This window comes from Phalacrocorax aristotelis, chromosome 8 (genome assembly GCF_949628215.1).
Source record: "Phalacrocorax aristotelis chromosome 8, bGulAri2.1, whole genome shotgun sequence".
In the NCBI taxonomy this organism is placed as follows: domain Eukaryota; kingdom Metazoa; phylum Chordata; class Aves; order Suliformes; family Phalacrocoracidae; genus Phalacrocorax; species Phalacrocorax aristotelis.
In genome coordinates, this window is record NC_134283.1 from 38,224,400 (window position 1) to 38,250,542 (window position 26,143).

General features: G+C 42.2%; 2 protein-coding genes across 4 annotated transcripts in view; one reads left to right on the plus strand and one right to left on the minus strand.

The window, feature by feature from the left end:
- GEMIN5 (gem nuclear organelle associated protein 5) lies at window positions 1-20,674 on the plus strand. 2 transcript variants are annotated; one of them, XM_075102631.1, is made up of 28 exons: window positions 1-221; window positions 585-739; window positions 1,741-1,922; window positions 2,439-2,590; window positions 2,811-2,942; window positions 3,135-3,267; window positions 3,725-3,884; window positions 4,504-4,716; window positions 5,467-5,552; window positions 6,071-6,165; window positions 6,818-6,951; window positions 8,150-8,223; window positions 8,620-8,801; window positions 8,903-9,042; window positions 9,497-9,668; window positions 9,920-10,147; window positions 10,652-10,765; window positions 11,218-11,346; window positions 11,926-12,021; window positions 12,323-12,460; window positions 13,014-13,161; window positions 13,284-13,403; window positions 14,264-14,474; window positions 14,995-15,252; window positions 15,924-16,086; window positions 16,704-17,277; window positions 17,719-17,809; window positions 18,468-20,674. In XM_075102631.1, exons 1-28 carry the CDS (start codon window positions 65-67, stop codon window positions 18,621-18,623), a joined length of 4,593 nt encoding a protein of 1,530 aa, XP_074958732.1. In that variant the 5' UTR covers window positions 1-64; the 3' UTR covers window positions 18,624-20,674. The 2 variants fall into 2 exon arrangements, with proteins under 2 accessions (XP_074958732.1, XP_074958733.1); XM_075102632.1 differs by having other exon boundaries at window positions 2,814-2,942.
- The window catches only part of CNOT8 (CCR4-NOT transcription complex subunit 8), a 7,871-nt gene continuing 2,071 nt past the window's right edge, over window positions 20,344-26,143 (minus strand). For both annotated transcript variants that reach the window (XM_075102634.1, XM_075102633.1), the window contains exons 3-7: window positions 25,251-25,444; window positions 23,734-23,895; window positions 22,796-22,940; window positions 22,023-22,133; window positions 20,344-21,721 (exon numbers count right to left, since the gene is read on the minus strand). In XM_075102634.1, coding sequence (XP_074958735.1) covers window positions 21,572-21,721; window positions 22,023-22,133; window positions 22,796-22,940; window positions 23,734-23,895; window positions 25,251-25,444 — 762 coding nt within the window. In that variant the 3' untranslated portion in view covers window positions 20,344-21,571. The remainder of the gene's footprint in view (window positions 21,722-22,022; window positions 22,134-22,795; window positions 22,941-23,733; window positions 23,896-25,250; window positions 25,445-26,143) is intronic.

A 26,143-nucleotide genomic window follows, 5' to 3' on the forward strand; every position in this document is an offset into this window, starting at 1 on the left:
GTGCGCGGCGCTCGGCGGCTGCGCCCGCGGCGGCCTGGCGGGGCGGGAGGTGCGGCCCCGGGCGATGGCGGCGGGCGTGCGGGTGCTCCCCGCCTCCCCTAACTGGTACAGCAGCCGCTGCAGCGACGCCAGCAGCGATGGCCGCCTCTTCGGCTTCGCGGCGAGGTACCGCGTCTGCCTGCTGGATGTCGGTGCTGCTGCCGCCGCACCCGCCTTTTACGGTACTGCCACGACCCTCTTCTCTGGGGGGACCCCGGGCCTGCCGGCGGGACCCCCGCCTCCCCTTCCCTCTCCTCTTCTCCCCCCCTACCCTGCCGCCCCCCGCCTTTTGGGTGGGGGAGCCTGGCCCCGCGGAGCCACCCCTCCGCCGGGAGCCGCTCGGGCACGTGGGGGTGGGAGCCCCGGGGTGAGGGGGGGCGGGAGCACCGGGGGTGTGGAGGAGGGGGGAGAAGGGAGCCCGGGGGGGGGGGGGGACACACGGACGGACGGGAGCCCCGGGGTGTGTCGGGGGGGGAGGGGTGGAGGGGGTTAGGGGACTGTGCCCCCGCGGAGGTTCCCATCGCCGTCTGTCGCTGTCGGTGCAGGAGAGCTCATCGGACACACGGACAGGATCTCCGGGTTCGCGTTTTGCCACTGCCCCGGGCAGAGCAACCTCTGCGCCAGCAGCTCCGACGACGGTAGCATCAAAATCTGGGACACGGAGGCCCTGGCGGCGGTGGGGGAGTACAGCCTGCACCAGGTAGGCGCAGAGATGTGGGGACGGAGGGGGCGAGACAGAAAGAACTCGTAGCACCGGTCGGTTTTTTTAGGTCTTGCTTGCACACACAAAGCAGGGTGATGGTACTTTAGGAAAGGTGAGTTTCAAACCTGGTGAAATTAAAAGCACCGAATGCTTCCGGCCAGCCTTTCTGTGCTAGCCTTAGGGCTGCAGTGTTGGTGCATCACCTTGATAAGCTGTTGGTTACCATTAAAGCCTCGCTAAAAGCTGTTGGTTACCATTAAAGCCTCGCTAAACAAGCGTGCTTGCAGTGCGTACTCATTGCCACTTAACCCAGCTCGCTTAAAATCTTTTCAGCGAGTTATTGTTCCACACAGGACAGACTAAGAATGTACATTTGAACAGTTACTGTGACTCAGGACAATGTATCAGGAAATACATTAGTTGTGCTAAAGCCTAAAAGAACCAAAACACTTAAGAACAAACTCAGCTGATGCTGAGGAGTACTCACAGGTTATTTTCTGCCTGTTGCTCTGTGTTAAATGGTGGTAAGACAGCTTTAAATGTATTGATCGAATGTGTGAAGGGTCTGGAAAACAAGTCTGATGAGGAGCAACTGAGGTAACTTGGGATTGTTTAGTCTGGAGAAGAGAAGGCTGAGGGGAGACCTTATCATGCTCTACAACTACCTGAAAGGAGGTTGTAGCAAGGTGGGTGTTGGTCTTTTTTACCAAGTCACTAGTGATAGGACTAGGATGAGAGGAAATGGCCTCAAGCTGCATCAGGGGAGGTTTAGACTGGGTATTAGGGAAAAATTCTGTACTGAAAGAGTGGTCAGGCATTGGAACAGGCTGCCCAGAGAGGTGGTGGAGTCACCATCCCTGGAGGTGTTCAAAAACATGTAGACATGGCACGTCAGGGCATGGTTTTGGAGGCCTGGGGGTGTTGGGTTGACAGTTGGACTTGATGATCCTAGAAGTCTTTTCCAACCTTAATGATTCTAATCAATTCTCTTTCTTCAGAATGCGATCTCGGCATTGCACTGGTCACCTCTTGTGAAAGATCTGATTGTATCTGGTGATGAAAAAGGTGTAATTGTTTGTTACTGGCACAATAGAAGTGACAGCCAGCAGTTCTTCCCAGAGCCTCGGACAATTTTTTGTCTCACTTGTTCTCCTCATCATGAAAACCTGGTGGCGATTGGGTGAATATTCATTGCATTTTATTTTCCATACTTCTCCTGCAAGAACCTTATTGTGAATTTTTGCAATGCAGTTGTAAGGTTAATTTTAGGAGGTTTTGGTGGTTGTTTTTTCTGCTGGTATGCAACAAATTACATTTAGATTTAGATTTGGTAGACCTGCAAGACACAAAAATCCATAATAATGTAAGGCTCTAGGTTTGTTTTGCATCTTTGAAGTTTCTTAAAACTGTTATTTTTAAATTAGATTTGACTGAAAGCTCTATTACTAATGAATTGCTGCCATTCTTGAAACCAAATGTACTGGTTGCACTTCTCGAAAAGGCAGCTGCAGGTACACCAGTGCTATACTGGAGCTCCCATGGACTGTTAGCCTGCTAGTCCCATTGCTGCTTGTGATTTGGCTTCTCCCTCTGTAATATGGTGATAGTGACCCTGGTAAAGAGCTCGGAAATTGAGTCAGGTGTTATTCCACAAAGATCAAAGAATCTCTTCATTAATTTAAATATCTGTTTTTAGCTACAAGGATGGCATGGTGGTTATAATTGATATCAGCAGGAAAAGAGAAGTAATTCATCGGCTAAGAGGCCATGATGATGAAATACATTGTCTGGCCTGGTGCCCTGTGCCTGGTGAAGAAAGGTTACTTGCTTGGCAAGATGAGCTCCAAGGTATGTAGAAGTGATAAATAGTTTGTGAAGTGATTTTTAGTTCATGTAAATGTCCTTGTAGGGAATTAAATTCCTTATAGAAAGTCAGCAAGTAGCTAAGCAGAGGCAACTGATAAGTTCAGGAAAGTATATTCTGACACAAATCAATATATTTTCAGTTATGTATTTTTATAAAGCTTTGAATTTTAAAATGTAGTAACAAAACTTCAATGGTATTCAGTAGTTCCTTCAGAGGACAGCAAAGTTCCAAATGGGGAGCTGACGCAGGACACAACAACGAAGAAAGGTTGTTACTTGGCTTCAGGAAGCAAAGATCAGACCATACGAATATGGAGCTGTACTAGAGGCAGAAGTAAGTAAGATTAATTACGTGAGATAAACAATAACAATATGGTGGGAGAGCTCTTTGCTAACTGCAGCCTTCATTTGCTAACTTCATAGCTTAAAGCATGGGGAGCATGTTTAAAGCTTCAGATTCACAGGACTTCTTTTTCTCTCAGAATTTTGACGTACTTGGTTTAGATGATCCCTCTTGGTTCCATAGGTATAACGACTTTGAAGTTGCCACCCACAAAGAGAAGAGGTGGAGCCATTGATCCCGCTGTTAAAGAGCGCATTTGGCTGACTGTTCACTGGCCTTCTGGTCGTTCCACAGAAATTGTATCCAGCTGTTTTGGGTGAGTAGGGGCACACAGGAGCCTGGGGACCGTCAGTAACTGCAGGTTCATTTTTTGATACATAAGGAAGAACTGGGTATGAAACATTGACACCTTCCCAGTATAACTGGACAGAAGACAGGCCAAGAGTTAAAGTGGGAGCCCAGACTACTAGAAAACTACTATTTGTTCCATAATTTGTCTGATAATCTAACTGAGTATTGACTGCTAACGATACTAATTGTGGTTTTGCCCATCTACTGGGAGAACATGACATGTCAGTTTTCAGTGTGGTTAAGTATAGCTGTCATTTGTAGGGTGGTGTTCATGTGCGTGTACCTGTGTACAGGCACGTGTAGTGTATGTGTGTCTAGCTGTATTGCTCTTGCACTTGCAGTACGTATACATGTAATAAGTCTATATATAGCCTATATTATTCTTTTGAAGTGAGCAATGAAGTAGACTTTAAATTTTGCAGAGGAGAACTGCTACTCTGGGATTTGACCCAATCTGGAAAACGCAAGTGGACACTTCTAGGATCTTCAGAGGGACAAAATCACTCCCGTATTGTCTTCAATCTCTGTTCTGTGAAGCGACAAGACAAGGAGCTCCTTTTTTCCATTTCAATGGACAGAGATGTAAGAACCATTTATAAAATTAATGTAAAAATAGCAGTGCCTATACAGTTTGAGTGAAGCTACCCCTTGTAGGGCCACAGATTTTCTCTTGAACTGGGTTTAATGCAGCATTTTATAACACCATCACTTAAAATTTGTTCTGAGCACCAGTTGAGTAGATTTTTTTTTAGTTTATAACCTCAAGCTCTTACAGTGGTTGAGTGAATGATCGTGACATTCTGGACTTGAATGGTAAGCATTTAATAAAGGGATCTTGGCATCTGTTGCCTCTGTATGTTTCCTTTTAAAAAGGCCTATTTTTCCTTCTTAAAATCATTTACTTGTACCAACTAAAGCTTTGGTTTTTTAATGTTTTGTCTTTTACAGGCAGCAAAGTGCCTCCTATTTTGAAGTCAGAAGAGGACCATAATACTAAAATATAGTCATTTTGTCCATTCCATTACAGTCCTCCAACCATTACAGCCCTGACTGTGACATGTCATCCTCTGGTTGCAGATCACAGGCTGTATCAAACCTTGAATTTGACCCTTTGATTTTTCATCTCACTCGCGCTTCATTTTTCCTTGTCATATCAGTCACTCTACATTTAACCATTCCTTGTTCCTTAAATACTCTCCAGGTGAAGTGCTGGGACCTCTCAACTCTCAACTGTAGCTGGACTTTGCCCTCACTTGGGGGGTTTGTCTATAGTCTTGCCTTCTCCCCTGTGGACACAGGCTGTCTTGCCATCGGTGTTGGAGACAGCATGATCCGGGTGTGGAATACTTTATCCATGAACAATATTTATGATGTTAAAACCTTCTGGCAAAGCATAAAGTCCAAGGTTACAGCAGTAAGTGTGCTTTTGATTCCCTTTTTTCTTCCTTCTCTCTTTTCTTTTCACTCAATTTTTTTCTTTTGAGAATATTTTTCTTTCTCTTTCACTCTGAAGAAGATTTTTCCCAACTAAAAATATATAAAGCCAAATTGCTCTTTTGGACTTAAGTCTTTTGGTATACAATACATTTTAGAATCTGGCAACAAATTTTTAGACCTTTTTACAACCCTAGATGCTTGCATTACATTTGGTGAAAATCAGCTGAAGTCCAGCTGGCTGTTACATTATGTTTTCACTTTTATCCTCCTTCATGATCTTCCTTTGCTTCATCCATGGTTGCCCTTGCTTTGCTAGGAAGTTTGACAAGCACAAAAACCAGTATGGATGTCTTCAGGTTGGGTTTAACCAGTGGTTGGCCACAGGCTACTGCCTGGGAAAACCACTGGTAGTGGTAATACATAGTAGTTATTCTTGTTCACACCAGAAGTTTTTGCACCATCCTACCATATTCTCCGTGTCTGTTTTGTAATGTAGGTGTCAAATAGCATTTTAATGATTTTAGTCCTTTTCATCTTATCCCACCATAGCTGGTGGCGGGAGAGCCTTTGATACTCATAGCAGAGCAATCAAGTGGCTGTAGTCGGAAGAGTGGGTATAAGGGATGGTGCTTGCTCATAGAGTTCAATGTTTTCCTTTTGTTTATTATTTAGAAATAAAGTGTCTGTAGCTTGTGTCATTATGGATCTCTTTCTGTTTTGCTTGCAGTTATCTTGGCATCCAACTAAGGAAGGCTGCTTGGCTTTTGGAACAGATGATGGAAAAGTTGGCATATTGGACACCTTCTCCAGCAGGTAAGAAAGTAGCTTTCAAATTCATGAGTGTCAGATCCTGCTGGTATGTTACCATGCATAGGCGGTGTGGTCTTTCCTGAGGTGTATCTTTACTGTTAGACAAGAGTAAGGTTAAATTAAAACTGGTCAACCGGTTAGATTTTCAGTGCATCTTTTCATCTCTCCATTATGTCTGGCGGTTTCTGAGGTAATCCTTATGTAAGGTAAAGTTAAAATGGCATGACCAGAGATCACCTGTCAAGGTGATCAGTCAAGGAAGAATTTAGCCAGAAAGACATTTTCAGAGGATGAAGAGCAACATGCAGGTGATGGTCATTAGGATGGGTTTGTTATGATTTCAGTAGTGTCCTACAGGAGATGCTAAAGAATGCTTGGCTGAGCCATGGCTTTAGTATGTTAAAGCACCTGGTGTCTGTTTTCACCACTGGAAATATGTTGCTTTGATTTTTTTTTTTTTTTTATTATCATCCTTTGCTGAAATCTGACTGTCGCTGCTTCGTTATTGTCCTCCTGCCCAGTGCTAAGAATAAACCACCTCAGATCTCCAGTACTTACCACAAGAAGACTGTATACGCACTAGCCTGGGGGCCGCCAACTCCTCCTTTGTCTTCTGGTGAGTCTTCCAGCACCTTGTGACAAAGTAGAACACCCATGCAGAGCACACAGGTGCCATGAAGTTGGTATGGCCTCCCTTCTTAGGAAAAGGAGCCCCATTTGCTTGGTAGCAATCCTTTCTAGCAGCTAAGAATGCATTCTGCTTGAGGAATTGTTAATAGCTTTGCAAGGGAGCAAAACAATGTCTTCTAGTTTTTTAATTCTAGTAGCTTTAGGAAATAGGTGGGAGGGGCATACCACACCTCTGTGCTTACTTCAGGGTATTGCAGACCAGTAACTGCACAGGCTTCCTGCAGTAACTGTGTTGGATCAAGTGTGGGTTCCTTAGCTCCAGAAATACGTTTCTACCATTTGAACTAAACAGAACAGCTCCGTTAACTCTTCTTACACAACTTGAAATTTTTTTAAGGACCAAACTTTAGAGGGAATTTTAATGCTTGCAGTGATTGTGCTATGGACAGATCTGCTGGGAGAAATGAGAGATCCTTTCAGAGGATTGTTTTGTGAGAACTTCTTGCTTTCAGGTCACAGGCAATTAAAACATGTATAACCTTTTAAAATAATGTTGTGATTCATAGTGGGAGTGATTACTTCTGGGAAGGCTGATGAAGAACATGGTGTATTTAGCTTTTTTTCTCTCTGTTGTCTAGGAGAAGGTGAACAGCCCTCTGTAACTTTATATAGTTGTGCTGGAGAAGGCACTGTTTTTCAACACAACCCCTGGAACCTTAATGGAGAGGCAAATGACATCAACAAAGTCATCCGAGACACTAATTCAATCAAAGTGAGTGTTATTTTGAGGGGGTTTATGGATTCATGGTAACTATTGCATAGTTCCTGTGGCCTTGTAGTTGCAGGTGTGTGATTTTGCCTTCGTGATGTATCTGTAACAAATACAAAATTTGAAAATTTGAATCCCGCAATCTCTGCAGATGAAGTTCAGAAATACTGACTCAAACTATTTAAACAGTTTGTGTTTGCCTCTGCAAAAGGGTCTTCCCCCCACCCCAATGTCAACATGGCACATCTGTTCCTGGCATCAGTTACTTAGTTTTCTACTGTGTAATTTACTGCACCAGAAAAGTTAAAGTGAAGTATAGAGTCTGGTTTTAAATCTGTGTGTGGCTGCTTAAAATAATTAGTTCATACAGAGCTTTCCAGTTCCAAAGCACTTGAGGTAATGTCCTGAATAATGTCATAGCTTAGATCATGTGGTTGACATGCATGAGTTAAATACCTCAAATTCTCTAGTCCCCTTGTTTCAGACATTAACTTTTTCTTTTTTTAATAAATTTTGCAGTAAAGACAGGCAACATTTTGCAGGAGTCTGTTTCCATTTACACTGCAGCTAATGCAGAGTGGTTGGTGATAACTGACCGTAACATCTTCTCAAGTATGATCAGTCATTTCTTAGTTGAAAGTACAAAATAAGTGAAGCGGGTTAGATCTTCAATTGCTTTAAGTCAGCGTAAGTCAACTGAAGCCAGTCAAACTATATTGATTTATCTCAGCTGTGTTTTGGCTTCTTCCTTGCATAGAAGACTCACTGGGGGTTGACTAATGTCAAAGGCAACGAAAAGATCATTTTTAGGGGCTTAAGTTGTAAGTATCTTTCATCTAAATTAGGACAGAAATAATTACAAGTAAACTTTGATTTCTTTTGAAAGATTATAGCATTGGCTTGCAATGTCTAGGGCTTTCCGAGGAGCGTAGGAAGATCAATCATCAAGGTCCTGTTGGAATCCAGACAAACTTCGTTTGAGACATTTCACTGAACTGATAAAAATAATCACTGGTTCTTGCATCTTCAGTTCTTCTTAATTGCTCAAGCTTATGTCACTGCTACAAAATGCAGTGGACCTCTCTGTGACTTTCATTTTGCAGACTAATTGCAACTGTGTGCAGTTGACAGTGTTGCTCTGTTGAATGTATGCAAGAGAGAGTTAAGAATTTTTGGCAATAGTTGTGTCTTCTTTCTACAGCACAAACTGCCTGCGCGTACAGAGGTCAGCTGGAAACCAGATGGCAAACTCTTGGCTCTTGGCAATGAAGATGGGTATGTTTCACGTGTTGGTTAAGGCTGTATATGTGCTGATCCTGACTAGAATCACTGTAGTGAAGCAAAAGTACTTTTTGTTGCCCTGGTTTGTCTCTGTTCTTTTACTGCCAGTATATTTTAATTGTGATAATACAGTGTTCCTCGCCGTTATTTGGTTTAGCCGCTCTTGGCATGGAGGATCCACATCATCATGTTAAATTATTTTTCAAGGATCCACTCATGGTGAAAATGCACTTTTGCTGATGTACTAAACAAGGGTTTGAGTTGAATCCAGAAAAGAGAAACTCTCTTAGTTACTCTGTTTCATGTTCTCTCACTCTTCTCACGTAGGATAATAAAAAAGCCATTTTCACTGACTGGTGGATTTCTTACATTGTTGTTCTTGCATTTCAGCTCAATTGAAATATTTCAGGCACCAAACTTGAAGTTACTCTGCACTATCCAGCAACATCATAAACTGATTAACGCTATTCGTTGGCATCATGAGCATGGGAGCCAGCCAGAGCTGAGCTACTTGATAGCTTCAGGCTCAATCAATGCCACTATTTATGTACATAATCTGAAGAGTGTTGCAGGTAACGGTTTGGAGATTATATTCCAATTCTTGGCATCTTGTTTTGGTTTCCTCCTGGTTTGTCTTGCTGGCTGTACTTGATCCTTTCCTTTTTTCTTTCAGAAAGCGCTTCAGAAAGTCCTTTGATAATAACAGAGCCTTTTCGAACTCTGGCTGGACACACAGCTAAAATCACAAGTCTTTCCTGGAGTCCCCACCATGAGGGGAGATTGGTATCTGCTTGCTACGATGGCACTGCACAGGTATTGGTCCACAGCCACTCAGAAGTATATTTCTTTTAGTTTCAAATCATACATTCTCCAGTGTTTTGGAATCAAGTTGACGAAACAGCAAAGCTTCTTTTGTGAGAGAAACTACTGAAGTACTGCAAATTTACCCTGGGTAACCATCTCCTGGTTCTGGGTACCCAATATGCAGGTGTCTGTATTTTTGTGACTTGTGAATTGATTTGTAAATCCGGTCATTATCACTTTCACATTAGTGCTTTTGGATCCTTAAAGAAAGATGTAATGCAAATATATTGGTGCAATCAAAGGAAGCCCTGAATTTTCTACATTTGCATGTTGGTATTTGAAATACCTGTGCAAATGCCCTAAAAGAGAAGCTCCTAGAAGTGCAAATCACTGAAGAGAAAATAGAGTGTATTATGGGAAGATGAGACTTTCTGAGTAACTGGATTTCTTTCTTGTTTATAAGGTATGGGATGTTATGAAGGAAGAGCCACTTTGCAACTACCGAGGGCACCAGGGCCGGCTGCTGAGTGTCCAGTGGTCACCAGTGGATTCAGATTCCGTTTATACAGGAGCAGATGATTTTTCTGTTCACAAATGGCACATCTCAAAGCAGGAGCATACACGGCCTCCTCAGGGTAAGTATATTCAAAAAGAAGATCCTTTCCTGAAGATGATGTCGGAGCTGGGAAATAGAGGGTTGCCACATGGAAATGGTATGATAAGTTCTTATCCCTGCCTGCTACATCTCCAGGAATAAACTCCTGTCTAGATTTAAATTGAGTTGTAACCTTATTTGGAAAATAAATGTTCATCATGAGACACAGACAGCTAATAAACTAGAAGTCTCTACAGATAATATCAGGGTAATTTTTGCAACCGTTTACAGGCAAAAAGAGTATAGAATTAGAGAAAAAAAGAAGTATGCAACCAAAAGTCAAAACGAAGAAGAAGAAAAAGCCTATAGGAAAGAGTCCAACCAAGCAGGATCTAAGTGATGCCGTGAATGGAGATGAAAGCACGAAGGAAATGTTACTAGAGGAAAGTGGAGTGTCAGACCATGAAGGAGAAAAAGAAGCTCAGGAGGCAGAGCTTTCTGATAAAGTCTCCGTGACTGGTAATAATCAAATCATCTTTAGTTCAATAGTTACCAGACTGTTTAGCCCTCAGAGCATCACCAAGTTTAATATTTTCATGCAGATTTTCTCATAATACGCTTTTATTGAGATAGCCCACTGAAGGAACTTCAGTTCTGAAATGACTTTCATAATATTCTAAACTAGTTTGGGACTAATTGTGTTTAAATAAGAAGATTCTGGCCTGGTGAACAAAGTTACTGTGTTTGGCTTGAAACAGTGTTATATTAAATCAGTGTTGCCTTCTGGTAATAAATCTTGTAATACTGGTAGAGCTTTGTTAGTGTCTGTTGACATCTTATTTAGCTTTCTGACAGTTTTGTAATGTTTTCTTAATATTTCCTTTCTCTAAAAAGCTATTAAGTTCCATGGCAAAGCAAAGCTTCGTTTCTGTATATTTCAAAATTAATGTAATAGAATGTGAATACGTCCAGTGTCCTGCTATGGGCTTTTCCAAATTTTCTTTTTATCACTTAACTCCACAGTGTCCAAGGATACATCATCATCTGCGTATAATTTTTCTTCATTCAGCTTGCCAAAGCCTTTTGTGATCCAGAAAGCCATTCCTGTGAAAAAGGATCCGGCTAAAGAGAAACCAAGTTAGTATGTTTCAGGGACTTTTAACAGTCCTGCATTAAGGCAGAGTTCCTCGTTCTAGGCTTCTGTTTGGCCGCAGCTTCCCTTCCTAACGTGTCACCAAATAAGTGCCAGAGAGAGAGAAGAGCATGCTCTTAAAATCTCTTAAACGTTTTAAATCGCTGCTGCTTTTATTTGCCCTGCTTGTCAGGTCAATTGAGTAGTTGTTCAGTGTGGGCTTAGATATTTCCTTATAGTTGCTAGTTTTGTTCCAGGCAAGGTGGGCAGAAAAACATGCAAAGTGATCAGTATTCAAAAGTCAGAGTTGTCATAATAGAGATGCACGTGGCACTTGAGCATCTGGGTTTTGTTTTCCTGTGTGAGGGAGAGGGGGTCTGGGAATACATTGGAGAGTTCTGCTGTAGGACACACTTGTAACTGTGCAGCAGCAACTACGATGTGTCTGATTTTTCAGCTCTTGATGCCTCTCTGAAGAAGAGGAAGCCGCGTTCTATTCTACCCTTCAGCACATTCATGGATCACAGATCAAAAGATGAATTGCATCAGGACTGCTTGAGGCTGGCTACACATCTGAAAACCAAAGGTATCCACCCAAAACTAAAATATTTAGAGGGTAGGTGCTCTAAAGTGTTCAGAAGCATGTGTCCAAGGACTGGACTTTGACTATTAGGCATTATTCTTCTAAAATCCTTACGTTTATCAAAGCATGTGACTATTTGTGGTCTCTTATCTAATTTCTCTTGCAGTGTTTCAGCACTCTGCAGCCACTCCAGACAGGTTTTGAGTAGGACCCTATGTTGTGGAGATAGGGTCGAATTCTCTGCATACATGCAACGTGTTTTTCACCTGCAGAAGTATAATGTGGGCAGGAGAAAATAACCTATGAGGGAGGTGTTTGTATTCTTTCAGTATGAGAGCGTGCAGAGGAACATGCTACATTTGATTTACAATAAATATTCTGCACAAACACAGTCCTCCTAGTCAAACTTACATCCAAGTTCTAGGTTTGATCTGCAAATTGTTAAATCTGTACAGAAAAGAAAGTAGAAGACATAAGTATTTGACAACAGCTGAGTGGAATGGAGTGGTACAGTCACTTGGCAAGTGCCAGTTCCCAGCATTGTACCAAATCTTAAATATTCTCCCTTTCTGTCTGGTTTAGATAATAATGAAGATGTGTCCCCTGACCTCAAGGACTGCATCCACTTGGGGCTGTTCACAGACAGGGCTTCTCTGCACAAGATGATTGATGTGGAAGGTAAGTGGAATAATGGATCCACTTCGACAATATGCCCATTGGAACCCTTACATTCAAGGAGAAAACAAATCAGGAAAAATGCTTGAATTTTCTTTACTATGGATTAAAGTGTTAGGATTAAGAACGCAGATCTGTGTGAAAAGAAGAAAAAGATATATTTTTCCCAAATAGTTTTTACATCTTTCAGGTGAAAACCTGCAATACCTTAAGCTTGAATAATCTTGCTTTTGCCAAGTTATTTTACTATGGCAAATAATGCTGTTGCACTCATGCTGACAGGAAGTGTGTTTGCTTCCAACAGGAAAACATCACCTGGAGAATGGGCATCCAGAGCTCTTTCAGCAGCTCATGTTGTGGAAAGGAGATATGAAGGGTGTCCTCCAGGCAGCTGCTGAGAGGGGAGAGCTAACAGACCAGCTGGTAGCAATCTCACCCATGGGTATGTTTGTTCTGGTAACACATAAGCAGGTGGAATTAGCTGCCAGGGGTAGCCTCATTGATTGTTCTGGGCTGGAAACTCACAGTTGTTCCAGACTAGAAGGAAGTTGCTTCTTTAACTGCCTGATAACAAAAATCAGACACAAAACATATCCTACTTATGACAAAGACTGGGATGTTTCTACAAGCACCCTTAGGTTGGGATAGCAGGAAATAGAGTGCTTTCCTTTGGGACTTCTTGAAGGAGCAGGCCTATTCTTACAAGCACAAAGATGGTTCTTTGTAATACATAGGAGTCTTTCCAGCTTGCTGTTGGTTTAAATATGCTTTTAAATTATTTTACTGGTAGTGAAGTCCTACAGTTGTGCTCAAGCTCTAGCTTTGCCCTGTTTCATTGCCTCATTGACTTGTATTAGGATGGTTAAGAAACAAGAAATTAGATGGTTAAGAAACAAGAAGAGGTACATGTTGAAGCAACTGGTGATGATGTCATCCCACAGGAATTCTCCCACTTTTAAAACTTGACTCCAATTGTATTGCCTTCTCTTTTGCAGTTGGATATCAGGCCTGGGTTTGGACAGTAGAAGCCTTTGTGAAGCAGCTGTGTTTTCAGGAGCAGTATGTCAAGGCTGCCTCCCATCTGCTGTCCATCCATAAAGTATATGAGGCTGTTGAACTCCTGAAAGTGAACCATTTTTACAGGTTGCTGTATATTTACATTTCAGATTTGCTCTTGTTTTCTAGTGGGGTAGATTTGACGTTTTGGTTCACTTTTTGTTCACAGTCAATTAACTTTTCTATCTGGTTTCTCTTATGTGCATTAGAGAAGCAATTGTAATTGCTAAGGCCAGGTTGCGCCCAGAAGATCCAATTCTGAAGGATCTCTACACCAGTTGGGCAGCTCTGTTAGAGAAAGATGGTCATTATTCCATGGCTGCCAAATGGTGAGTGTTACTGGGAAGAAGACAGAATTGGTTCCATACCTGAAACAAAGGAGGTTCTTGGTTTTGTAGGAGCTAAAATTTGTTAACTGGTCTGCTCATTATGTGTCTAAGGTGCTTTCTGAGCCTGATGTCACCAGGCTTCCTCTAGAAGGTCCAGAGGGCAGCTCAGAGCAGAAGGTCCAAATGCCATACTGCCGTAGAGCCATCTCTTTCCATAGACAGTACTGGAAGTCTCTGAAGACTAGTCTAGCAAGACTAAGATTAGGATGTATACGAAAATACTGTGTGATGTTTCCAGCTTTCCACTGGAAATGTGCAGTGCAACAGTTCATCCAGACTTTCTTGAGGCCTTAGCTAGTATCCTAATCATGGGGTTCTCCTCCTCCAACTAGAGTGCTTCAGATTTGTGACTACCAAAATTACTAATAACGCTTGAAATATTTTGGCTGGAATAGTGTCCTTTGCTTAATGCTGATTTCAGTTCTGGCACTTTTGAGGGTGTTCATGCTTGTGAAAGCATTCAGATGAAATCCAGAGAAATGCAGGAGGGATAAACTACTGCATATAACCTTTGTCTCTTGAGTCTCTCTATTCCTCATCCAAGCCGTGTGTGGTATGCACACCACCAGAGGTTTCAGTCCAGGTTATTAGGCTGTGTGACTCTCCCTTTGTAGCTTTGCATTGGATCAGGTGCCATATGTCTATAGTAAGCCTTGGTAAGGGAAAGTGATGAGAGCTCTGAGAACCTGTGGAAAATATGGGTTTACCTTCATTTGTAGGTTTGTGCTATTGTGTTGCAATACAACTTAAAAACTATATCTTAGTACTAATCAAGTTGATTTGCTTTTATCTCTTTTCAGTTATTTGGGGGCTTCCTCACCCTATGATGCAGTTAAGGTGTTGTCAAGAAAGGGGGACGTGACATCCCTTAAGACTGCTGCTGAGGTTGCACAGATATCTGGAGAGGAGGAGTTGTCAGCATCCTTGTCGTTCAGATGTGCCCAAGACCTGCTGTTATCCAGGAACTGGGTGGGAGCTCAGGAAGTCCTTCAGCAACATAAAACTCTATTTGTGAGTCTGGTGGTTACTTGGCACCACTTCCCATATGTAAACAGTCTACAGATAGTCCTTTGAGCTCAGAATATTTTACAAGTTTATTGCAGTGGCCATATGAAGAAGCATGTGCCTTTGCAGAGGCAAAGGGCCCGTGGTGGGGAGGCATGTAGGCTCTGTGCCTGTTAGTTGTGTGAGAGGTATTTGAGAAAAGTGGGAATTTTTTTTAAGTATGCAATACTGATAATAGAAGAAAGAAGAGAAGGAAAGTATTCGCTGTTTACATTGAAGGAGCAAAGGAGCTAACTGTAAGTCCATCTGCTGGTGGCTTAATCCAGAAATTTATTTTTGTGCAGACTGAGAAGCAGAAGGCTAGCTTGGCTTGTTCTGAGGTTTCCTTTTGACCTTAGGGACTCTGAGTCCATCAGCATTGTTCTTTGGTAGCTGCAGTTGTGAAACAGCCCACCTGCTGTGGTCAGTAAGGGATTGTTTTTCTTCTAGCAGCAGCTCAGTGCCTTTTTTTTTTTTCTTGTTAAAGGGACAAAGGCTTGTTTTCTGCCTTAACGAACTGCTTTGCAAGTGCCTTAGTGAAAGAAATCCCTGTGACCGAAAGAGCCCCGTGCCTCCCTGTTATCACAGCTGGGAACTGAACAGAGAGGCCTCATTTCTTGACATGGTGATAGAAGTGTGGCAGAATGTATTGGGCATGGACACCACCGAACAAGCCACGTGTGCACGGGAGCAGCTGCGCAGTATTGAGCATCCTGTTTCTACAAGCAACACACACCCAAAGCAGGTAAAGGGACTTAGATCTCTACACACACTAAGCCTTCCTATGGCATACACATTAAAATGCAGCTACTTTGTGGTATTGTGCCAGCCTTTCTCAGGGAACTGATGCCTGCACCCTGCTGCAGGATGAGGTGGTGATGTGGGAGCAGTAGATGACAGGCAGCTGGGATGGCTTGTGTAGCCACCAGTTTGCTTCTGCACTTGTTTCTGTGCAGGGTGAGAACTGACATACGGTGTTAGTGATTAGCGCCGAGATCGCCGAGATGCGCTGGCTGGGTGGGAGTGATTGGCATAGCTGAGTAGTCTCAGCAGTGATTTCGGGTTTTGTGTCGGATTGTTAGGAGAGGCAGGGCTGCTTGTTGTTAAAATATCCAGGAGTTCAGAAGGTCTGTTCATAGACTGGCACTCCTGCAGCTCTTCTCTCTGACTGCAGTGAGTCACTGACCTTTGGTGTACTCCCACTTCTCATCTGTTGTAGGACACGTGCAAGCACAGCTGCTGGTTTTACAGTTGTAAGTAATGTAAAAGTGCTGTGTCTCCTGCATGAAGGAGACTATGTAAAATCGCTTTTAGTTAAGTCATGTGCTTCTGGGCTCTTCCACAATGGTCATAAGCTGTGAGTAATTTATGCTGTGCAGTAGAATTATTAATCATGCTCTCTGGTGCTTCCTGTAGGTGCTTTTCCATATCTCCCATGACCTGACCCTTGCAGCCCTGAGCTATCGGACTGCTGTGTGGGATGAGGCAGTGAAAAGTATTCTCGGAGCTGTGACCCGCAGTTACGATGCTGGTAATTTCACTCTGATGCAAGAGATCTGCAGTATTGTCCTCCCTGAAGGTAAGTCTCTTTTTGTGTATCTCCTGGCACGGACAGACAGGGGGATCTTCCTTGTCCATTAATATTACTAGGCCTAATCACTTGGAAGGAGCAAGGCATGCCCATGTATATGGAAACCCATGGAGTTTGGCTAGTACAAGGGCTGTTGGGCGATCAAAATTCCTGACTGGAAGGAAGCTCAGTAGCATCAGCTGGTGTGGGTGATGTAGGAAACCGAGCAAATTCTGTTCGGTAAAGGAGACGGGGACACGGGAAAGCTGTGTTCATCTCATAGTTAGAAGTTGCTCCCATCGGCCCTTCCCTTCATTCTCTGCAGAGTGTGCAGCACATTTATTTTGTGGCTCTTCATCATGTGAACATCTTGATGAGCAGCTTTGGACCAAAGAAGTTTGCTGTCAACGATGAGAACATGCAGTGTCATGCTAGCTAGAACAGAGTATTGTGTATAAAAAGATGCCAAAGATGTCTGCCTTTGCTTTTCTGCTTCCTGCACCACTCTGCCAGAATCTGAGGAAATCTCTGGTTTGGGTCTCCAGGATAGCCGTTCATTTACCAGATCTGGTCTTTTTCTTTGGAAATCTCTATAAACTTATTTATAATCCTTTTTTCATTATTAGGCTGTGATAACCTGAGACGCAAACTGGACAGCACAAATTCTCAGAGCATGGACGCTTGCAGAAGTTTAGAGGGCTTTGTGGCTTACAGAATCCTGTACGACCTGTGGTGGAACCCACCCAAAGGCTCCCTTGTCTCGCAGAAGGCTGATTTGGATCCCGTGCTGTGTCCCAGTGAGCAGACAGCTCTTGAGAAGAGTTATGTTTCAAGTCAGTCCTCTGAAGAAACTGCTGATCAAACTGCAGCTGAGATGGATGAAAACCTCCACAATACAACTGCAGTTCGTGTGTGTGAGACAGAAAGTGACTCAAGAACTAGCTCAGGCAATTCGGTAGACAGACAGTCAAAACTGGATGGCTGCAAAGTGCTTCTTTCCGAAGAGATCGCTGCTTTACAGAACACCCAGAGAGATATAGCTGAGGTCCAGCAGATTTTAGCAGATATGATCCGCCAACATCAGCAGCAGAGGAACAGTCTTCAGGAAAACACAAATGGAAGCACCCACGAGAGCAACCTGCAGCAGAGTTCAGAGGCTGAATCAGACAAACCGTGCTCTGACAGCAGCCAGACGAATTGGTAAGCTTCAGAACATGAATGAATGGATTGAAAAGCATTGCTTTTTTGTGTGTGTGTTTGTGCAGCAGATTTGTTGTTTAGCTCAGACTGCCTCTAATCTCAAGCGTGTCACCCAGGAGCACTTCAACATACAGCTCAAGTCTTGCATTTGCCTGGGGCTGAACCACCATGTGCATAAACTTACTACACCAGAGTAACTTCCTGATACACGGGGTGTGTTGGTACAGTGAATAAACAGGGCAGCTTGAAAAGGGGAGGATAATGAGAAGGATAAGCATGTTCTGAGCGGTCTGTGTCTTTGTTGAACAACTATCTGGGGCTTTGGCAAGAAAGAGCTAGAGCGTTGTCCAGCTGTCCTGTGCTCCCTATACAGTACAGTATACAGCTCTGCAGTCATTTAAGCAAAATGGTTACTCATGACACCTGCTCTTCTCTTGACAGTGAAGTAAAGGAACCAATTACACTCCCTGAACTAACAAAGCAGCTTCTAAAAGCAAAGCAGAAACTAGCAGAATTTCCAGACAATTTGAAGGTAAGTTTTCAGAAGACGCATTGTGGTTCTGAAAAAAGACGATCTTGTAAGTGCAGCCTCCTCATAGAATCCCCTTCATACAGAAAGTAAGGAACAGTGACTTTCTTTGTGATCCTGTGGTAATTTTGGGAGAGAATCGACACATGGCATTAGGGTCATATTTTTGTTCCAAGCATAACTTTCTCCGTGCAGCTAGAAAGCGTAAAGCTCCTGCACGGGAGGAGTCAGTGGGATATTCTGTATGAATCTCGCCCGTGCCCTTTAAAGTAATCCTTTGCTATTTAGAATTATGTGTGCAAAACAAGTTTATCCAAACAGTGAAATCAGAAATTTAAGGTATAAAATGGCCTTTGTAGATCAGGAACTATAGAAACTACACATCAGGTGTTTGAAAACACCACTTCTGAGGGTGTCTCATTCCCTCTGCTCCCTAGTCTGTGATATAACTAAAGGTAATCATGGTGATTGTGCAAGAGGGGGCAAACCTGGTTAAACATGAGATAATGTACTAAAGGAGGAGGGAAAAATGCATCTGACTCATGACTGTTCAGAAGATACTATAAAGCAGTGTCTTTGGAGAGCTGGCTGCCTGAGTATGTTGTAGGTGAACAATTATAGTTGAAAGAGTAGACATCACCTCATGTTCCTATTTTTGCAGGTGTTCCCGTTCCCCGACGTGCTGGAGTGCTGCCTCGTGCTCCTTCACGTTGGATCCCAGTGCCCTCCCGAACTATGCGAACAGGCACTGGATCTCCTTAGGAAACATGGCAGCGCTAATACTTACAAAAAGGCTGGCAGGAGGTTCCTGACATGACATTTTGAGACCAAACTGTCTCCCTTGAACTGCCTACAGCTACTTAACACCAAGGCTGTTCTTTCTTCAAGTGAAGGCGCTTGTTTTGGTAGCCGTGGTTATTTTGGATAAAACTACAAAAAATCAGGTTTATTTACAGATTCAGTCATGGTCATTAACTACTACTATTTAAGGAGATTGTGTGAGAAAACTGAAAAGCAGTAGGTTGTAGGCTTGAACTGTATACAGGATTTTTGTACAGTCTTTTTATTTGTTGGAAGTTATCCTAATGAAAGCTCTTGCTATTTACATGCAAGAGAAACAGTTTTGAGCAGCTCTGTCAGCCTTTCAGCAGAGGAGGAATAGTAGCTGCCCTCAGGAAAAACAACAGTTTCTGCAAGCACACTGACCCTTAAGTCAGTAGTGTTCTTAAAAGCATTCTGAGTGTATTTTCTTTTTAAATAAAGCCTTCTACCACCATGAATTGGCTTTTAATTTGATGGCTAGAAATCATTACCAATCAAGGGCTAATGCATTAAACATCAGCCTCTGCTTTTGTTAAAGTGCTACATAAAATCAAACTTGGCACACGCTTGTTTTATCTGATATGACTTAGCTTTGTGGGGTGAAGCCACCTGTACAACATAAAAAGGGGGGGGCAGGACCTTTTATAGTTGTTTCCAGCACAACTGGCAGGAGATAAGGGATTTCTGCAGGTCAAGAAAGTCCCTGCTTTTGCCAGCAGCCATGGCTGAACAAACTGCTTCTTTGCTACAGTGACGGCGGAGTTGAGGCACTATCACGTTCTCTAGAAAAGCTGCTATTCTAGAAGTGCCAAAACCAACCCTAGATTCTGGAGTCTCGAACATGCAATGGTCTGACCAGTCTTAAAGTTTACCTGAAGGTTTTGCCTGTCTTGTTAGAAAAACTAACACTTCCTAAGAAAAGAACAAGGCTGCAAAAGCCTTACTAAACATAGCATCTATCTTAGTAATTTCTAGAGGCAAGTTTTAAATGCAACAGAAAAGTTCATGGTAGGATGGGGGGGGTCATGAATTTAGAAAGTTTCTAAGTACAATAAAGATTACTTAAAGAGTAGGACAGATGGATTTTTTTTTTTTTAGATCAAGAGCTGTTCTAGATTCTTCCAGCCAAAATGCAGACTTGATACCGATAATATTTCCTGCTCCAAAAAGTAAAGCCTCCGAACAACTTGAAGAGCAGTAGGTGGAAGCCAGGGGTTATACTAAAAGAAGATCATGCTCCAGATGTGGTCATCTGGTAAACTGTTGCCATGAATTTGCTAAATTTTGTACAAAACGCTTGAAAACCAGGAGGGGGAGCTAGTGCTTAACCAAACAGCCCTCCTACGTTTTAAGCAAGAACCCGTAGAGTTTAAATGGAGCAGGAAAACCTCACATAGGACAGATGACCAAAACGGATTTGTTGCTTTACGTGGCTATGCTGCACTGAAAGAATATTCCACAATGCTGCCAGTTGTGCTGAGACGAGGAGAAAGAGAATACAAGTCCTCAAACAGATCTTAAGCTCAACTTTCATCAGCTACTGTAAACTAAGCTCAAAAGCAGATTTTACTAAGAACTACCCCAGTAGCACATCGTAAATGGTAAAAGAAGAAAGTAACTTACTTGAGCATTTTTGAGCATGTATTGCTCGAATACAGATTCTAAAGCCTGAACTTTGGGAATTTTAGTGCTTGATGGAAAATTCAAAACAAGGCCTGGTTTAAAAAAATTTATTTTACAAAAATTAAAAACAAGTAGTATTTACAAGCATTTTAAATACCAGCTCTAAACCTCAACTCCTAATAATGGATTGGTTAAGCTTGTTTAAAATGCAAGACAAAGTCTTAAAATTTTAAGATTCCCATGTCCAAAAGGGTTGGGGTTTTTTTGTTGGGTTTTGTTTTTTTTTTTTTAAAAAATGCCATTATGGAGCTGTTAGGAAAAAAGATATTGTAGCATAGCTCTTTTTAAAAAATGTCAGAATCCCAAGTTGTTCCATCCTCTAACCGCTTTTCAGATGCTTCTAATAAAGAGAAATTGAGCTGTTTTGGCTGTTGTTATGCATATAGTAGAATTAGGGGCTAGAGAAGCAGGGGGGGAGAAGAGGAACAAATATTTATCCATCTGCTGAACTACTTGTGTTGCAAGGAAAAGAATAGTTTGTAGGTTAAGTAAGTTCAAGAAAACTGAAGTCAGAGTATTGGTCCAATCCCCTGTCAAAGGTGAACTTTTAGGCCTCTTAATCTATTTCCAGAACAGTTTATTAATACCCGTAAGAACTAAGCTGAGGCTCAGTATGGGTCAAACCTGTACCGTACAGAATTAGAAACTATGGAGAGCTGATCAAATCAACACCAGTAATATCCGTTCCCATTGTTGTTAAAGCAAATCTCTGAGTATCTTTAGCTGCAAGGATTATTTTAATGTCATCCGTTCCCAAACCTCTGCAGTGATCAAAGGGAGCAATTTCCACAGACTACACGAAGATAAAATAAGCAAAACATGAGGTGAAGCAGTCACCCTCACAACATGCAGAAGTTTTAAAATAAGCTTTATAAAGCACAATTTACAAATTTGTGTGCATGTCTGTGTCCATTTTCACTGGATTTCCAGACCCTCAGCTCTACTGAATATTCTACTGTTAAGTCTTCCTTGCAGATTCTGTACCGTATAAAGAGGAAAAAAACAAGAGGTATACACAGTAGGTTCTGTCTTTTGCCCTTGGTATTAAAAAGATGGCAAACCACAAATGCTGGCATTAGGAATTCAGTCAATTCTCCTCTTCTGGGTTTCAAATGAAGATGCAGCTCTTCAGCAAAACTGCAGGCCTTCTGCAGGCTGTATACTGTAGATGCCTTTTGTTTTGACACAGTATTAGGGAAAATGGTTGAGGACAGCAGCTGCCAATATGGTAACGATGTTCTGCTGAGTGGTACCCGCTTATCACGGCTGCATGTTGTTGATAATAGCCAAAATGCTCATTTTCTCTTGGGCTGAGTCCACATCTTCATTTTGTTTCTGAGCCACTCCTGTGCCAAGGCCGTACAGCCGCCCACAGTACTTTGCATCATCAATTGTATCCTCAAAAAACAACTGCAGGTCAAAAAAAGGGGGAAGAAACAGATACTGTTTAATTGTGCCTGTAAATCAGAAAGCACCTAATGCTAATTAAACAGCTCATTTGAAGTCAGCCACCTATAAGGTGCAGCATGGGATTTAAAATAAGCACATGAAAGAGGAGTAAACAGAAGTCTGCCAATGTCAACAATTCCTATTACTGGCAGTTTGAAGTATGGCCACAAGGAAAACCCCAAAACAAAACACAAATTGTGCATGTTGACATTTACGGATAGGAACTGGAGAAAGAAGAACCATAAAGAAGAATGCCGAGTACCTCTTTCATTCTGAAGAATGCCATTCCCGTGAGAAGAGAGTCAGATCCTGCCTGGTGTTGTCGTCCAATTCGCTGCAAATCCAGCTGATCTGCCACTTCTTGAAGGCCACCCTGCAACAAGAACAGAACAGATTTTATTTCAGAAGACTCATCTCTTGCCACGCTTCTCCAAAACATGAGGGCAAACACCAGCTATGATGAATCGATACAGATTCCAGCAGTACACACACACCAGCAGTGAGTGAAACACAGCAGTAAATATTGTTCAAGAACACATACTCTTCTCGAGTTTAGGTACCTTGCTTTCCTGCTGCAGATACTCGAGATGACTGTGGGCACATTCATAGGTTACAAACACTGGACCTTTTCCTCCCTTCCTCAAACAAGACTGTGACTCAGTACATAAATTACTTTTAACCCTCCAGCATCTACCAGTTAATCAAGTCAGGTAATAGTTCATGTAAGAAGAAATACTCCACTTTGCATAGGGAAGATAAGCACGCTGAATTCTTATTAGCCTCTGAAATTACTGACACGCAAACCGAAGGTTATGGGAATGTCCCCTGTACAATATACATATTGATAAGTCTAAAACTGGGAGGCAGTACCTATTGGATACAGACTTAGTCATAGGTGCTTATGTGTGACTACTAGCTTTTATACACATTCCGGTTTTCAGAGTTGATATACATAGCAGTTCTGTTGTTCGGCTTAGTGTACATTTACAGTGCTGATTGCCATCCATCGGTTGCTTGCTAGGGAGACACAAGTACCTTGAGGTTTTTGCAGCTCTTCATTAAGTACTTTACATCATAGATAGATGGGAAAAAAAGGTTCAGGATATGGAAAAATTCATGTTCCTCTTCTGGTAACCTGGAATCTGTCAACAGCTTCACCATGTAGCCAAAGTCGTAACCACTGAAAGCAAAAACATACAGAAACCAGATAAGCAGGCAGCACCTACACTCAGCGCTAATATCTCATTTTTCACATGAGTTTTTTACACGCTGTAGTTTTCAAACCTTAACATTTTCTGACATGTAGGGCTTCTGAATGCTCCCTGGGCGCCTCCACTAACCTGCAGAACAGCTAAGCTGCTGGGAAGAACATAATTCCCAACACTGCAAGTTTCTCTAGCTATGGGTGATACAGAAAAGCAAGAAAACCTCTAAATATCTGTTGTCACCACCTCCTCCTCCTCCTCAAGTCCTTTCACTTGCCATGATGTCAAGGACAAGAGGCTTTGTAATCAAGTTGCCTGAAACGCTACAAGACAGGCATCTTAACTACACAGATTTCTTCTATGGAAACACAAGATGGAAGCTGAGACCACCATCAACATTGTAAGGAAGAAGAAACAAAAACCTTTACAATGCACACAAGTTAGTAAGTGTAGAGATCACATTTCAACTTGTTAACAACTTCTTCCACAGAGTAGGACTGTAACAGCGAAAGGATTTGCAAAGAAGGCATACACAAAATTCAGACCACAGTAAGTGCCAAGCTTCATTTTAAGAAATTTTAAGAAGTAAGAACACTTCTTAAACCCTTCTTAAACTTAGCCTGTGTATCTTAAAGCTTCTTTTAAGAACTGCAGAGTTGCTGGTTCTTCTCCTTAAAATCTGTATCAGTCTCCATGGACAAAAACAGCAGTATTTCAGTCAAAAGGAGATTTCTCGCTTCACAGCATCAGCAACCGCCTCAGACCCACCTGTGGAAAGACAGCCATTTCACACTGTCACTAAGGACGACCCCAGATGTCATGAGCAACTCAGCAAAATGCAGGGTATCAATCCCTTCTTCTTCGTGCTTCTGGAACTGCAGCCCAGAGCTGGCAAGGAGGTCTATGGAGTCCTGAGAGTACATGTCCTCGCTGAAGGAGAAAAGCAGCTTTGCACTCAAGGTACTAAACAAGTCAGGCTCATTTTAGGAAAATTCCCCCCACACTGTATTTCAAAAATTGGAGTGATCAGTAGGCTATCTCTGGGTTCCACATCTGTATCTCTAGAAAATTCAAACTCAATCAGTTTTAATACCACTACTGCAGCCTCTGACGTCCGTAACAAGCTATTCTGCCGTCATAACTGGTGAATAATTCTGTTGCTAGTGCAAATACCAAATAATCCACCTCCATAGAACTGTATGACATTTTGAAAAATGTCACTTCTGCAAGGCGAAGGGAAGCACCATGGATGACAGCACGGAAAAAAGGGGAGCTCTCCCAAACAGGAAGACGTGCAACGCTGAAGCACTGAGCATCATTCCTGTCTACATTTTTCTTTTTTGCTTCACAGCACACACCAGCGTATAATCATCTCCAGATCCATCGCTGGGACTAAGTAAAATTGCGTAATACTTGACTAAGGAAGGAGGATGGGTGAGTGACAATATGTGCGGTAGAGAGCCAAGCAAGAACCTGACTTTATACTGGTTTGTTTCATTTGGGGTGGGGGAAAGGATGTGACAAAACACAGAGGAAAATTCATGCCAAATATGATATTTGAGTCCAATGAAGTGATCACACTGTGAAAACCACTTCGCTCTGATTTCAATACCTTTAAGAGCCTCAGAGTTGTGGAAGTAAATACTGCAACTTTTGGGTTCAACAAATGTATGATCTGCACACACTAGCTATGAATTTTCTAGTGTTTTCCAATGACACTTCCATAAAAATACTGGTTGATTTCCTATAAATGTGTGTTTTTGCCAGATAAACCCTCTCCTTATTTCCAGGCACCTCTAGAGGCAATTATGCTGAGTCTGTCTTTAAAGTTACAGGGGAAGGGACAATGAAACTTGTTTCAGCTGTGACCCAGGATATTCCAGTACAGAGGACACAAGAACTGCTGCCACCCTCCATTTAACAAGATTCATACTGAACAGGTGTGACAATTACACCAGTTTTTTTAGATCCCAGTTTGCATTTTAGCACGGATCCGTTTTCTATTTATTTTTAAACTTTTTTTAAGGAAAATGCAATTACTGGGGATAGGCTATTTATCATGGGAAAGGCTATTAAGGATAGGATTTTAGTACGGGTTGAGTTCCAGAAATATGGCAAACTCCTGTCATGGCAAAATAGGTTCCATATAATGTGTGTCAGAACCTGAATTTTTATTGCTCAGAACCAGCCACTGATGACGAACATACAGACACCTGCATTTGCCAAAGGAAAGCCTCACTTCAGCAGAAGAGAGCAGCAATTATTCCCGAGCTCAAGAGACTCACGTAAGGTTGAATTTGAAGTTAAACTGCCAGGTGTTGATGCCGGAAGGATATTCTCCTTTCTCATTTGTGAAAGTCAGACCCAGCTGAATAATTTTCAGAAGGTCAACATTACACCGAAGGAGCTGATACTGATAGTCTATGGAACTGCGGAATTCTCCAATTGGCCTTACAACAACTCCAGGGAATTCTGTGTCCTAGGAGAGAAGGGAAAGTCTTATTTCACCACTTACTCTATTACAAGTCATTATTATTATTCTACTAGGAGTCTGTGTTCAGTTCCAGGCTTGCAGGTCCTAGACCTGCATTCTGTGAACTCTTCTGTAAAGAAAAAAAATTACTTTTTTTTTTTCTCCTTTTCCATATTCATACAGATTTTAAACCGCTACAAGTCAGACACTAAAAAAACTCTACACAATTTGTTAACCATGGCATGCTTTCATTTATTACAGGTATCCTTTCTTGAAGTTTTATTTTATCCCAAAATAAAAATGTTATAAAGTCACCCAATAAGCAGTATCGTATAATCCAAACATAATCTCTCTCAAAGGTCTCTCACTTTCCTTCAATCTACTAAAATGGACTTTTATTTATTCAGTGTTCTTTCATGTTCTAAATACAAGTTAAATTTAGCACCCGGACCACCTTCATTCAATAGTCCAGACAGGGATAACCCTCGCTGTTTCTGAGGAACAGCCAATGCCCACATTAACAAAAACTCCTGCCAATCAAAACAGACCTTAATGCCAGAGCAACCACCTATTAGATGGAAAACATCTTACCTGGCCAGTGATTGTGCACCATCTTTGCTGAAACCCAAACTTCCAGACTATTTTTACTCTCAGATCAGGTCACGCAACTTCTACCCAGTAGCATGTTTGCAAAAACCCTCAGGA

What these genes read in the sequence shown, in the direction of transcription:
- GEMIN5 (XM_075102631.1), top strand. Translation starts at nt 65, where the DNA reads ATGGCGGCGGGCGTGCGGGTGCTCCCCGCCTCCCCTAACTGGTACAGC. An exon ending in TAAAGTCCAAGGTTACAGCA is followed by an intron (nt 4,717 to 5,466) that starts GTAAGTGTGCTT and finishes TTTTGCTTGCAG; the next exon opens with TTATCTTGGCATCCAACTAA. An exon ending in GACAGCAGCCAGACGAATTG is followed by an intron (nt 17,278 to 17,718) that starts GTAAGCTTCAGA and finishes TTCTCTTGACAG; the next exon opens with TGAAGTAAAGGAACCAATTA.